The sequence below is a fragment of the Rissa tridactyla genome, chromosome 5, assembly GCF_028500815.1.
Source record: "Rissa tridactyla isolate bRisTri1 chromosome 5, bRisTri1.patW.cur.20221130, whole genome shotgun sequence".
NCBI classification, from domain to species: domain Eukaryota; kingdom Metazoa; phylum Chordata; class Aves; order Charadriiformes; family Laridae; genus Rissa; species Rissa tridactyla.
Genome location: NC_071470.1, coordinates 15127641 through 15142554, shown reverse-complemented (window position 1 = coordinate 15142554; position 14914 = coordinate 15127641). Strand labels below are relative to the sequence as shown.

At 47.0% G+C, this 14914-nt stretch overlaps 1 protein-coding gene across 1 annotated transcript; it reads left to right on the top strand.

Annotated features, from left to right (window-relative positions):
• The first annotated feature begins 9377 nt into the window (after nucleotides 1-9377).
• SHISA3 (shisa family member 3) lies at nucleotides 9378-11918 on the top strand. Its single transcript, XM_054203284.1, has 2 exons — nucleotides 9378-9666; nucleotides 10551-11918. Exons 1-2 carry the CDS (start codon nucleotides 9378-9380, stop codon nucleotides 11000-11002), a joined length of 741 nt encoding a protein of 246 aa, XP_054059259.1. The 3' UTR covers nucleotides 11003-11918.
• The last annotated feature ends 2996 nt before the right edge of the window (nucleotides 11919-14914 follow it).

The window sequence follows — 14914 nt, the reverse complement described above, 5'->3', positions numbered from 1 at the left end:
GACTTTTGCTCCTTAAAGCTGGGTTTCAGGAGAGTCATCTGGTGACTGGCAACTAAGCACATAGGAAGAGATACAAGGTTTTTTCCTTCTCCCGAGGGTTTTATCTCCCCAGCAGGAAAATTGGTGTGGAGACCAAGATAGAAAAGGACAGAGTGTGCATGGGACTGTCTGGCTTGAGCAGAAGTGAGCTCCCAAAGCTGAGTCAGGAGCCCCTAACAAGCTCCTAGATCCAACGCTGCTGTGCTGCTGCTCTCCACTCCAGCAGAGCCATAAGTGCAGGGGATATTAGGCAAGAGGGCTATAAATCACACTAGTGGCTGCCTGCTAAAAACTCTCCAGTGAAACTTTTCGCTTGGATGATTCACCATTGCAAACCCTCCCAATCCCTCTTGAGCTGAGGCGCTGAAGGCCAACAGCGACACCGAGTTACCACTGAACACATGGTTATTGCACTTGCACACAAAGATGGAGGCGCAAGTGGTCCAGGCTCCTCGAGGAGCAGATAAGAGGTTTGGCAGTCACTACTCGCTAACCAGCCATGAGAGAAGAGCTGCTCACAGACACTGTGCCAGGGGACACAGCAAGGCAGGCCCCCTCGCAGGCACCCTCCAGCCGGGGAAAAGCCACCGTCCGCATGAAGGAAGGTGCTATGGGGGACAAACACTGGAGTATGTCAACTCTCTGACAAAGGCAAGAGAGATGCACCAACTAACAGAAGGGGTTGCTCCACAGAGAGCAGTAGGACACAGACACAGAATGTGCCTGGGACTACTGAACTGTGTTCGTGATGATGGCGAGAGATGGTTTATAGTTTACCAGCTTGTTTGAGGATGACAGATCTCATGAGAGAGCCAAAAAGAGCAGCCACATTTGGAAGAACTGTGGCAAGACCTTAACAAACCAGGTGAGTGGGCAGCCCAAGGGCAAATAAAATGCCTGTAAATGCAGCTTAACACAGTTTAGAGAGGCACATTCAGACTTCAACTTAGACACTTTACGGGACTTTCAGTTCACTGTATTATTTCAGAGAAAGGGCAGCTCAATGAAGACATCTGCTCAATGTTCAGCTGCTGTCAAAAAATTACCAGGAAAAATATTTTGGGAAGAGTATAAATGTGCCTGCTCCAGGACTTGAGTTAAAGCCAGTCCCCAATTATTACCGATCCAAAGTTTAAAATTGTTATATATTGGGATCACTAGATAAGACCCCTTTCCTCTACATAAATCCTGTTGGGGCAAATTTCAGGACTGTGCACTTCGGACCAGAAACCCCAAATACGTCCTCGGCGTGCACCCTGATCAGTCAAACAGCTGGCTCGCTGCATGGGGAGGTGGGGAGGCTTTTTGCCTCCCCTGAAGCAGTTATCCATGGCCAGAGAGATGAGTTTGGGTTAGGTGAATGGGGGGACCCATCTGCTTCGGGATCCAGAAATGCAGCAACGAGCAGTTGAGGACGACTCGCAGCAACTCTGCTGCCAGTCAAAGCGGCCCCGGGCTCACCCAGTCCCTGACTTGTCCCCAGACTGGGGGGAGCTGAGGTAAAGATCTCCCTTAAATCCTACCCACCTGCCGCCAGAACAAAGAATATGGGCCTCAGCCTTTAACCTCACCTAATCTTTTGTTCATTGATTAGATGATCGTAACTATAGATCTAATTTAAGTCACCAAATGCTAATTTTTTCAGACCTGTAGTGTTTTACGTACTTTGGGAAATCTGCTGTACATAGGAAGTGTTAAGAGGCCGTAGCAAAACCAGGAAAAATGCAATGAACGAATGAAATGTAACTATCCTTTATGAACATGCGATGATATAAATGCAAACCTGAATGGGTGGTCCTCAGCTGGTGAGATGTAGCCTGAGGAAACCGGAGTGGAGGACCTGAGCCAGAGGAACCGCGGGAATGATCCTGCACCAGAAGATGCAGGATTTGCTCTGGGTTTTCGCATTGGATAGCAGCTATTTAATGCTCAGAATAAACTGGCAACAGCAGTAATATAAGCATTTTTTAAATTCCTGTTTGTAGTATCAAAATATTTAATAAATTACCTAATTGGTTGCTGATTAAAGTGTCAGGGAACAGTTCAGTTTATCAGGTTCAGTGCTACAAAGCAATTATTGTTTTAGGTCCGGCGGATCCATTGCTAATGAGTTATTTGTGCAGAACTTTGATGTGTTCAAAAACATCGACTAGTGCTAGATATTAATGTATCCTACAGAACTGGTTCTCCTATAGTCCTGTAAAGGGAGCATCTTACCTGAGGCGTAAGGCGCTCTATGGCCAGTCCATCTGGAGATTTCTTTACACATCAATTGTCAGTTATGCTCACACTTTAGTTTCATCATCATCACCATCATCATAGTAATAATAATAATAATAATAATGGAAAGTGTATATTTTTAAACCCAGGCACATGTTTATTAGGCACTCTGTTAATTAAGGATTAACCACTTACAGTGCCCTCATATTTAGCAGTATTTATTTTGACAAAAAATTGCATTAGTAAGTATTCACTTTTTCTTCTGGAATGTTCAAATGGTCTTTTTTCTCTGTGAGAGGGGAAAAACAACAGTCGTCTTCATTCCGTGCAAAGCACATTTTCTTTCTATACTCAGGTGTCATGTTCTCTCACATCCTTTCATTTTTTTTTTCTTTTTTTTTTCTTTTTTTTTTTGTCATTAATTCTGTTGCAAGGAAAAAGGAGTGCACACTCCACTATGGAGCAAAGCAGGTCTGACTGATGCTATCTCTCTCCCCTGACCTTTCCGTAGCACTAGTCATTAATATGACTATACCAGTAAGTCTGCTTGGGGAATTGCATGGCAATGGCATATTGAGCTTTCCTCCTCTAGCTGGTACTGCTTAAAAATGGTGACAGTGACAAAGATTGTTAGACAATATAGTTATTTACTAGCAATAACTCATTCTTTGTCCGCAAGTTGCTGAGAAGGAGCTGTGTGCCAAATTGTAGCTGATTAGCATTTTTCAGGTGAAGCAGTGGTCAAAACGTGACCATTTTTCAGTCTCTTTTTTTGGTAGTCAAAACCTTTTCCCCTGTTCAGTGCTTTGAAAATACCTGTTAGAAACGCAAAGAAATGGTCATTTTTACACTTTATTTTGACTTCCTCTTTAGGATTTTATTGGCTATCGCTGTTGGGGAGAGTTGGTGGTGCAAATACTTAGTGGTATTGTTTTTTCATAATTGAGAAAAGTTGCTTGGAAAATTTGTTTCTGAATTCAAGAACACAGGAACTTCTGGTTTAAAAGCAAAGTAAACACCTCTTCAGAAAACCTTGCTCAGTAGCCGTAAGACAGGCTATTTTTAGCTACAGCTGGAGCGAAGGAAGGGTAACTGCACATCCATAATAAGATCACCAATTCCTATCTCTTCTAGACATCTGTCCTTGCTCTTCTACTCGAAACAGCTCTATGCGCACCTGGATGCTGAGACAGAAAGCAGAGAGCACCACTGCAGTTGTGTACAAGAGATACATTCAAGACGTCATCCTCCCCCTCTACTCTGCCCTGGTGAGGCCACATCTGGAGCACTGTGTCCAGTTCTGGGCCCCCCAGTTCAAGAGGGACAGGGAACTACTGGAGAGGGAACAGCAGAGCGCCACGAAGATGATCAAGGGAACAGAGCACCTCTCTGATGAGGAAAGGCCAAGACCTGGGTCTGTTTAGCCTGGAGAAGATAAGACTGAGGAGGGACCTCATCAATGCTTGTAAATATCTGAAGGGCGGATGTCAAGAAGATGGGGTCAGGCTCTTCTCAGTGGGGCCCAGCGACAGGACAAAGGGCAACGGGCACGAATTGGAACACAGGAAATTCCATCTCAACACGAGGAAAAACTTCTTTACTTTGAGGGTGGCAGAGCCCTGGCACAGGCTGCCCAGAGAGGTGGTGGAGTCTCTGTCTCTGGAGACATTCCAAACCCACCTAGACGCGTTCCTGTGCAACCTGCTCTGGGTGACCCTGCTCTGGCAGGGGGGGTTGGACTAGATGATCTCCAGATGTCCCTTCCAACCCTACAATTCTGTGATTTGGTGCACATAAGTTACTGTATGTAAGGAAATCTCTTCATCTTTCATGACATGGTCTCTGTAGAGCTCAAGTGTAAGACAAGAGCGATCTCCTAAAGGATAGATGGGAGGTGGCAGGGATAATATGTCCCTTGAACAGGGAGGGCTGCATTGCTGGCTTGAAAATGTCTTCTGCTCTTGTTGCCTTAGAAGGAGAATAATGATTTCTGAAGTTTGAACCTAACTCCTCCACCCAGCAGTGCTACAGATTTCAGATAAGGGAACATCACTGCGATACGTATATATACATAGCAAGATATCAGTAACCCAACATCCTTGAGTGAGCCCTGAGGCATTTATAGCGTGACTAATCTTGCTTACTTTGGCAGTTATGAGGCTGAGATAGCCTGACCCTGACATTTTTCTCCAAAAGCTGTAACCGGCTTTCTCAATGGGTTAGTTGTGGGCAAGTGCGTGTGGTGCTGCCTTTAATGGCTGGCCCATGTAACCTTCCCCCTCAAGGGTTCCTGACAGACTTCAGAAAACACGGTAACATTCCTGACTGGGGTGAAAAACAACGCAGCGCCGGCAAAATCCCAGCCATATTTATTCAGAAATAAATCATAGATCATATTAGAAATAGTTATTCAGAAATAAATCATAACGAGTTGACTGTCAGGGCCTGTGGGTCCCAACCCAAGACAGTCCAGCATGATCCCTCCCTCCCAGATAGGAAAGGATGCTGAAAAAAGCAGCAAGAAAGAAGAAGAAAAGAAGCATGTTTCCCAGTGATTGAACCAACCACAGCACGCTTTGTGGTTTTCACAGGTCTGACTTAATTTGCTGATGTAGGCAATGGGACAGGTCTCTGCAGCCGGAGGAGGAGCAGAGACGTGGTGAGAGGTTGAGGCTGAGGCACATCCCCGTGCTCCTGCCAGCCGTCCCGGGCTGGGAAACCTGTGTGGCCTGGCAGGTGACAGGGATGCGTGTGGCCTGGCAGATGACAGGGATGCGTGTGGCCTGGCAGGTGACAGGGCTGCGTGTGGCCTGGCAGGTGACGGGGATGGGCGTGGCCTGGCAGGTGACAAGGCTGCGTGTGGCCTGGCAGGTGACGGGGATGTGCGTGGCCTGGCAGGTGACGGGGCTGCGCGTGGCCTGGCAGGTGACGGGGATGTGCGTGGCCTGGCAGGTGAGGGGGATGTGCGTGGCCTGGCAGGTGACGGGGATGTGCGTGGCCTGGCAGGTGACGGGGCTGCGTGTGGCCTGGCAGGTGACGGGGATGTGCGTGGCCTGGCAGGTGACGGGGCTGCGTGTGGCCTGGCAGGTGACGGGGCTGCGCGTGGCCTGGCAGGTGACGGGGATGTGCGTGGCCTGGCAGGTGGCTCTCCCAAGCAAGGGGGTTGCAGGAAGGGCTTTCTCAACAAGCAGCCAAGAATAAGGACATAGTTTTAGAGAGCAGCGTACAGGGTTTTATTCAGCACAGTCCTTATGGGCTTAATGAAGCAACTCACATAGCTAAAGGGTTTGCAATTTCGATGGTACATTTTCATTTATTTTTTACTTTTAAAGGGAAATCTGCTTGTACCAGGCTGTTTTTAGAAGCTGGTAAGTCAATTTAGCCTTTATGTTCTTTGAAATAGAAGACAAACTTAATTTGGCCTTTATGTTCTTTGAAATAGAAGACCATATTTAATGAAGAGCCAGGGTGAAATGACCGATCCTGATGGTTACATCACGCAAGACGTGAGCTGAGCCCATGTATCATTACCCTCGTCAAGACAGAAGTGTGACATTATTTAGGAGGGTTTGGAAAATCCAGCCTCTGCTCCGACTCTAGTAGCCAAGCCAAAGTCCTGGGGCTTTACTAACATCGGTAGTGTCCGCCTGAAGCGGTCTCTCAAGCTAGAGCTTCATGGCTGACTGACTTGCTTTATACTCTAAAGGAACCCCAAAAGCATCATAGCGAAAACAGAAAAAAAACCAAACAAACAAAAAAAAAGCCCAAACCCAGAAAACGGAGTGTAGTAAAATTATTGGTAGGAACTCTGAATCTGTTTAAGGAGATTTTAATATCTGATTTTTACAATCGATCCATTTGGCAGAAGTGAGGTAACTACTGCGTGCAGGGATGCAATCATTTCAGAAGTCACTTCAGAAAAACCGTCTGCTCCTGCACCGAAGCAGATGAGGAGTACTATCACGTGCTCTCCCCATAGGTTTGCTGTGGGGACAGTAAGAAAAGCCCGGTAAATAATAATACCTGAAACTACACTGAAATTATCTTCTCCGCCTGTTGTATGACTAATCTCGCCTTCATTAGTTTTAATACCAAGCTTTATAAACAACAGCAATAGCTACATGAGCTTTCAAAAACAGTGTTTTCCGCTCAAAATTAATGATGACACATCACCTGGAAGCTGGAAGAATAAAAAATAAGCTAAGAATAAATAATAAGCAAAATCAGCGTGGGTACTTGGCAGGAACGCTGCCCAAGAAAAAGCAGTCTAGAAGTGAGGTACTCAGAGCCATCTGATGCCCTCAAACTGCAGATGAAGGATGCTCACCGACAGTCTGCATGACATGTTTTCCTGTATTCTTAATTATTTGTGGGTTTAGTTTAAAGCAAATGACATAAACGGATGCAAATGAATCTGCTAGCACCTCAAATTCTTTAAGGATGCGGTTGCACAGATGCAACCTTTACAGAAGGGGAGCTGAGCAAAGGTTTTTGTCTCGCTGGGTCAGAACAACCCAGTTCACCTCCGCTAGAGTCACATCCCACTCTGTAAACTGCATCAATATTTCAGAGAAAGCAAAAAATAAGCCCAAAGAAGTCAGTTAAGAGCCCAGCAGTTCATAGGAAAATTGCTCCTGTATCTTCAAGGCTTCAAGGTTCGCTCTGTGTGTGCAAGAGCAGTACCGAAATCTGCCTCTGATTTTTATTTGGCACAAGTGAGATAGATCCACTTGAGTGATCGAAATGCCATTTATCCACACAAAAATAAACCACCCACATATGCACTTTCAAGCAAATACTTAAGCCCTTATGGGATTTTTCTTGCAGGATGGGGTGATTTGGGATTGAAATAAAGAGAAGGGTAATTGCGGCTGTTTGGGGGAGCCCCTGTACAGCTGCCACCGCGGGGCACAAGAGGGGAGCAGAGAGGAGCCTCTGCCTAAAGGGGACACAAAGACAAACTTTTTATTAACGATCCAAGCTCTAGAGGTGCAACACAGGAGGAATAAACCCAGGTCAAAACCTTGCTGATGCCTGTGGATTGGGACCTCTCCCAGCTACCTCCTCCCCGAGAAGAATATCTCTGCAGTCCCTGCAGTAGCTTAATATCTAATGTGTATATATATAAAAATATATATCTATAAAAAAATACATATATATAAAAATCAGAAGGATTTTTTTCATTCCTGTTTGTTTTTTTTTTTTTGGAAGCTGGTGATTTAATTATCAAAATCAACATTCTTATGAAGACATTTACTCAGCAATGCCCACCGAACGTGGCTTTCCTGCAAATCTGACAGGAGGGATCTGTTGTCCCTCTGTCCCCTGCGCCTGAGGAGAGCTGAACATCCCGCGCAGACCTTACCCAGCTCCCGCTCCAAGCCTCATCCTGGTCAACAAAGAGATTCCTTCTGACCTTCCTGGAAGCTGGATTAGGCCTTTAAAAGCCATACATTTTAAAACATTCCATGGAGGTTATGTTTGCTCTAAAACCACAGTGAAGTAAATGCAAAACTATATTAATATTTAACATTGGCCTATAAAAACGAGGAACTCGGAGTCAGGACAGCTGGTACAAGTTTAATTCACATCATCATTTCAAAATGAAAATGCAGAAGAGGACAGAGTATCACATCTTCACGTTCGAAATCTATTTTCTTTTCTGTAAGGTCCGATTTCGTTATTTCTATACCTACACCTGTTAAATAGCCATGAAAAATATTTTGCGTTTATGCAATTTTTTTGATTTGCTTTTCCTATCTGGTAGTTCTGGTTATATTTAAAGAAATGAAAACAGAAAAAAAAATGGGTCAGAGGGAGGGGAAAAAAAAAAGAAAAGAGAGAATAGATCAGTTAAAAGAAAAACAAACACAAATATTGTGCTTGTGGACTGTATTTAGGGGTTGGCCAGAAGTCTAAGGTCTTGATAGATGGTTCTCGGTACACAGTTTTATTGCTGCTACACAGCACACTTTGTTCCTTTTGTTTCACCGAACCTGCCAACTTTGGAAATTAGTGACACGGGCATTCAAAATGTTTGACAAGTGGTCAGACTCCGATATACATATTCATACCCCAGCCGTAAATGATGGCAGGAAGTTTCAGATGCAGTAAAAATGAATTCTTTAGTTCAGCCCAACTTTAATATAAGTTTCGTAAGCGCTTTTACTGTGAAAGCAGGAGCGCCTCTCAGATAGCACACAGGGGACACATCATTTAAAGAAATGTTTCTTTGCTTGAACCAGAAGTCCAAATCTGCTCAGTTCATTTAAAATATTTTTTTTTCTTTTTCCCAAGAATAAATGAATAAGCAGTTCCTTTTGTGGTTTTCCTGATGCTTGGTGACTTGCTATTATTCTTCCAGCAGAAAAAGGATCAGACGCTCATATGAACAGATGTGTCCCTCCTCCTCAGCCCCACGCTCGCCCTCTCCCTTTGGAAAATAAAGGTGACGGGGCCTGGTGTTTGACTAAAAGAGGCTATAAATCTTCTGGGGATATACTGCGATGGCTTTTTGCACATAAAAAAAAAAAGTATCGAGGAAAGGAAATTGTAATAAATCATACGCCGTGCTTGTTGTTTTGTTTTGTTTTGTTTTGTTTTGTTTTGTTTAACTCTTGGAAGCGCAGGGCTGCTTTAATGAAGTGCCAATGCCAGAAACCCTTCTGCCGGGGGGCGCCGGGCTACGGGGGGAGGCAGGGGGGGCATGTGCGGGGATGGAAGATGCCCGCGTTTCAGCGCAGCCCGTTTTGCAGAGGGGCCGAGCCCCCGACAGGCTGAAGCCCCCCCGCCCCGCTCCCGCCTCCGAAAAACCCTCTTCGCCCTGGCCGCAGCCCCCGCTCCCTCCAGCGGGGGGGCGGGCAGCGACCAGCGGGACGGCGGCGGGGGGGTGGGGGGTGGGTGAGGAAGCCCCGACGGCAGCGGAGCGGCGGGGCCGGGGGGCGGCAGGTGAGCCCGGGGGCGGCCCCGCGGGGGGGCGCGGCTGCGGGGGGCTGCTGGGGGGGGGGAGCTGCCCCCACCCCCCCGGGCGCGGCGCCGGAGGCCCCGCATGGCTCCCGGGGCCGCCCCCTGCCTGCCCCGGCGGGGCGGGCGGGCAGCGGGCCGGCGGCGGCGGGGCGATGGCGGGGCGGCGGCGGCGAGGGCTGCTGCTGCGCTGGCTCCTGGTGGGGCTACTGGGGGGCGGCGGCGGTGGCCAGCCCGGCGGCGGCGAGTACTGCCACGGCTGGGTGGACGGGCAAGGGGGCTACCACGAAGGCTTTCAGTGCCCCGAGGGCTTCGACACGGCGGCCGCCACCATCTGCTGCGGCTCCTGCGCCCTGCGCTACTGCTGCGCCGCCGCCGAGGCCCGCCTGGAGCAGGGCGGCTGCACCAACGACCGGGAGCCCCCGGACCCGGGAGTCACCGCCCGTGAGTGCCCGGTCCGCCCCCCCCCACCCCGCCGCGGGTCCCGGGGCGGGCGGGTAGCCGGACCCCCCCCGCCTCCTCCGCCGAGCATCCCCTCGGCCGCCGGAGCCCGGCCGGGTTGCGGGGCTGGTGCCGGTGCCGGAGCCGGGGTCGGGGCGCGGGGGGGCAGGAGGCGGGAGCGGCTCCAGGTGCGCAGCGGGGGGAGGCAGCGGGGATGCGGCCGCTGGCGTTAACTCCGCCGTCCGGAGGGGTCCCGGCGGCGGGGTCCGACCCACCTGGAAGGGTCGGGTTGTATTTGAAGTTTGCATCGGGAAACTTGGCGGCGTCCGTTCAACTTCCCTTTTGTCCCCGGGGGTGAGACCGGGCTCCGGTGCGCTGCAGTCACAGCCCCACGGTGCCAGGGACCGCCGGGTTTCCGAACAAAAGGAATCCGGCAGCGCAGAGGGAGGCTGGTGTCCCAAGTCACACGCTCTGCCCTTATTTTCCACCTTAACAGCATCAGCAGCGTTTGAGCTCCGCCGGCAGATTCAGGCTGTTACATTGGACAGTCCCGACAGTTTTGGGGGGCGAGGGAGGAGGAGAGGAGGGCGATTCCTGAGCAAAACCTAACCGGAACCAGCCAACGGGACACGCTGTAGAAAGCTTTTACCATTGGTAACCATTAAAACTGTCACCAGAAAGTAATTTTGCCTGGTACGCGCGGGGTTTAAACTTTAATTTTGTGCTAAGGATCGTGGTAGGAAGCTCTGTCCTACGAGCAGCTCAGCGTGTTCGTGGGGCTGAAACGGTGCGGGGCTTCGTAGACTCTATGGAGTTCGTTTCTGCACAGCAGACCTGTCGCTTCGCAGGCTAATGTGCGTGGCTTTTCTTATTCTTTCTTCTCCCAGAACCGATCTACGTCCCATTCCTCATTGTTGGATCAATATTTATTGCCTTCATTATCGTGGGCTCTCTGGTAGCGGTTTATTGTTGCACCTGTTTAAGACCTAAACAACCGTCGCAGCCCATACGGTTTTCTCTGCGGAGCTATCAGACCGAGACTCTTCCCATGATCCTGGCCTCCACCAGCTTCAGGACGCCGTCCAGGCAGTCCAGTACTGCCACAAGCTCCAGTTCCACCGGCGGCTCCGTTCGCAGGTTCTCCTTTCCCCGGGCAGAGCCAGGGTGCCTTGCGGCATCGCCACCCCCTCCGTACACATCCGGCTGCTTCCAGGCAGCCCACGCCGTCCACCTCACCCAGCCATCGGGATTTCTGGTGTCGCCGCCGTACTTTGGGTATCCTCTCCAGCCAGAGCCTGCCCTGGCTGGGAAGAGCTGCTCCGATTTTAGTCAGAGCTGAAAGGAGTTGTCAAGAAATGCCGGGCGTCTTGGGAAGCTGCTGCCAGGGCTCACCCTGACGCGCTCTGGGGCTGCGGAAGCCAGAACCGTTCCCGTGGGTGAGTTGCCCTTGGAAAAGCACAAGGTCTCGTTTGGGAGCTCATTTCCCGAACTTGGATCACGCTCACGAATGAATTGTAAAATATCCCAAACTTAGTTGCTCTAAATCAAGTGACCGCTCTGAGTCGTTCAGTCTAATTTGCGCGGAACGTGTTCGGAGACAAGTAGAAAAACCGTTTTGGGATAAAATTACTCATTTCATGGTGTTATAAATGACGTTTTAACCTTAAGTGCTATTAACTTAGTTAACAGACGGTGGCTGCGTTCCACTGGTAATAATCAGACTAGTTCTATAAAGCAGCGCTAAGCCTGAGAAGTCAGAGAGGAACTAGACTAAAGAGAAGAGTTTGCGGATGCCGAAAAGAGCTGACTGCTTCCCGCTTCCATGAGCAATGAAAATAAAAGAAAGTATTTTGCTATAGATATCAAAATGCGTGGGGTTTTTTAAAATACACATAATATACCTGAACTTACACCGCATATTTGCATTAGTAAACTGTAACTATGATAGGTAAAACTAGTACTAATTACGCTAGTTGAAAACGTGCCAGTCCCAAGCAGCCAAATCATTATCTATGAGAAAAGCAGAATGTATTCAGCAATATCACTAATAAGTTCTCCGCAGAAAATTCTAAAAATGGCGCTATATTAAAGCATATTTCAGAAGGAAGTATTTATTGTTGCCTTTTTGCTCAGCAACATGTGTTAAGTTGGCCGAACCGATCGCGAAGTTCTATTTGTAAAATTAGCCATGTATGAAATGTAAAGACAAGCTTGTAATTTAAAATGTATTTACAGCATTGACAACACTAATTATTTAGTAGTCACACACACACAAAAAAATAATCAATAAACTGTGTGGTTGCAATGTTGTGTCATCTGTATGTCTCTGTACAGGTAGCGTTGGATGAGCAAGTTTTTGTTTCGATGGTGTGACTATACTGTATTTTTTCCTGTTAAAAATAGTTAAATTTTGCTTTTGTGAATGATTTACGTCTCTAACTGTGCACCTGTTGTGCAGGTTTAATGTAATATAAAATTCTGAATATATAGCGAACTAGTAGATCAATTAATGTCTTTTATATGGAACTGTGGTAAAGATGTGGTTAAACCGACACTGATTAGTTGGGTGTTTTAATTTAAAACATCCTGCCCTAGGAATAAATTTTGTTTGCCCTTCTACATTCCTTCCTCCAAGTAAACCAACAAACCAAATGGAAGAAGAAGAAAAAAAAAAGGCATTTAACCAAACACGTGCAGCTAACAAATGGAAAATACACATATATACTTGTGTATGTATACTTATATATTATACTTATATAGACATGTATACTTATTTTTGTGAACAAAGTCGTGCTGTGTGTCAGAATCTACAGTGTCAGGGGCTGAACTGTCCTATTTTATCAGCCCCAGACTCCCCGTCTATGGGATCTGTTGAAGGACGTTGCAGCTGAGCTGTATTTCACAAGCACCGGCACATCGATGCATGTCGAAATTACAGCACTTCTGAATTACAGCGTGCTTCTCTGGGTTTTAGAAAAGCCTCATTGGTTCTTCCTCAAGAGTCGAATACATATTTTTCCTTAGCAAATATCTAAAAATCAGTGTCTTAGCATTTATGAAAAAAAAAATATTTTGAAATAGCCCTTTTAATATGTTTTTTTTATTTTTATTGCATAATTAATATTACAATCCAATAGATTGTACTACTGGACATGAGGATTCTAAGCAGAAAGACCACTTAAGTGGTATACAGTGATTTGTACAACCTGATCTAGTTAAAGATGTCCCCGCTTACTGCAGGGGGGTTGGACTCGGTGGCCTTTGAAGGTCCCTTCCAACCCAACACTTTCTATGCTTCTGTGTTTTAAGTAACAGGTTTTAGCTTGAATGTTGCAATTGTTAATGACAAGCTGAAGTAACGATGCACAGTAGTGTGTGTTTGGTAAAAATCTAAAAAGTAGATTCTGAGTACTTGGGGAATTGCTTGAGAGGTAAGCGTTTTGGCTTGCAAATTTTTAAGAAACGGTCTTCAGGGAAGGGGGCGGGTAAATTTTTGCCCATCTTTGATGGGGTTTCATAGAAATCTCACTGTAAATTTGGAATGGGTAAGAAATACAGGACTGTTCATGAAGTAACTATTTGGAAAAATCATTCAATATTGCAACAGCTGTCAGCTCGGCTGTTTGGGAGCATCCTGCGAGATCTGCTGATCATTCCTGTATACAGCAGCAACAGACAGTAAAACGATTCAACTGCATTTTTTACAAATAGAAATCTTCAATTAGTAGGAAAGTTTTTTTTTTTTTTTTTTTTTTTTTTTTTTTATCTAGTAAACCAAGGCAACACAGATCCTGCTGGAAGCAGAAACTTGATCGAGTCTAGTTAAGAAGGTGCAATTTTATGTTCCTGTAAAGAGTGGTTAGCCATCGGAGCCGCCGACACGGGTGGTGGGCAGCTGAAATTCAGTGTTTTTCTCCAGGATGGGCTGTACCTGGGAGGCCGCGAGCTGGGCCCAGCGATTGCCCATGACCCTTTGGGGATGTAGCCATGATGGTCTCAGCGGGCGGATTTATTAATGTTTTAGTGCAGGGACGGATTTTTGGCGACGCTTGTGTGCAGGCTTACAGATTGTAGTGATTATTCAGCCTAAGTAAAGGCTGTGCAGTTTGCCGCGTAGTGTGAAACTCAGTGCAAAGACCCCTCCGAGCTACTGCCTCTCCTCCCCGGGTGCTGCAAAATGGGTTTGAACCCCATAAAATGCTTGAAGAACTGGACGCACGGGAATAATTTCGTTGGATCGGATGTGCAGAAATCAGCAAGTTTACAGTGTGTGAAGCGCCTCACAGATGGGTGGCCACAGAGTGCAACAAATCCTGCGGGGCGGGGGGGGGTCTAAGGCTGGGGAAGAGGAGGGGTGACCTGTGAAGCAGGTGAGGTGGGGGGTATGCACCACCTGGAAACAGATGGACAGGAATCTATAAGTTAAGATGAATCTATGCATGATTGTTCATGCAGCCACCCTGGCAGTGACCCACATGGCTGAAGGGAAGGGACCAGAATAGAAAATAGGGACCAGGTGAAGGTGGCCAGAATAGAAGCCCAGGGACCAAAATGCCCGTTGCCTGCGCCAGCCAGTTCCAGCTGGATTGAGGGTGCAGGTGGGAACGCCGAATTTCCCGCCTAAAGAAAAGGACCTATTGGCTCTAGATGCTTCTACCATTTACAGAAAATAGCCATTTTCCCAAAACTTGCAGACAGAACACGAATGGCATTCTGATACGCTGTTTTAATGACTGATAAATGTCAAAGATACCATCAAAGATAAACTTTAATGTTTGATAAAAAAAATCTAAAAATTAGATTTTGAGTACTTAAGTTTGAAGCGCTAGATGTACGCTTGAACCAAAAGAAGTAACTGCTATCAGAAATAACTTTTACACAGTACTTGCTTTACTGCCATGCCGCTTCTTTAACACTATTTTTTAACCATTTCTTTTGTAATACTGGAGTTAGTTCATGCTCATTTTACTAGAGCGACACCAATCTGAAATAAATCAAAATGAAACAAAAAAATCACAGTAAATTGATTATTGTCATTCACGCACATCATGCACAAAATGCTTCGATTGCCATTAACGGGTAACGGCACATCTGAAACCCAGCCCTTCCCTGGGCAAAGAATAACAGGGACATGATCAGCCGTTTGTTTTGTGTTTCTACATTTTGAGTGTCTTAAGCATCTATCTCCGAAGTGCAAAAAAGACTCTTCAGCGCAAAGAAAAACATTACACGTCCTTGCAGGAACGTCTGA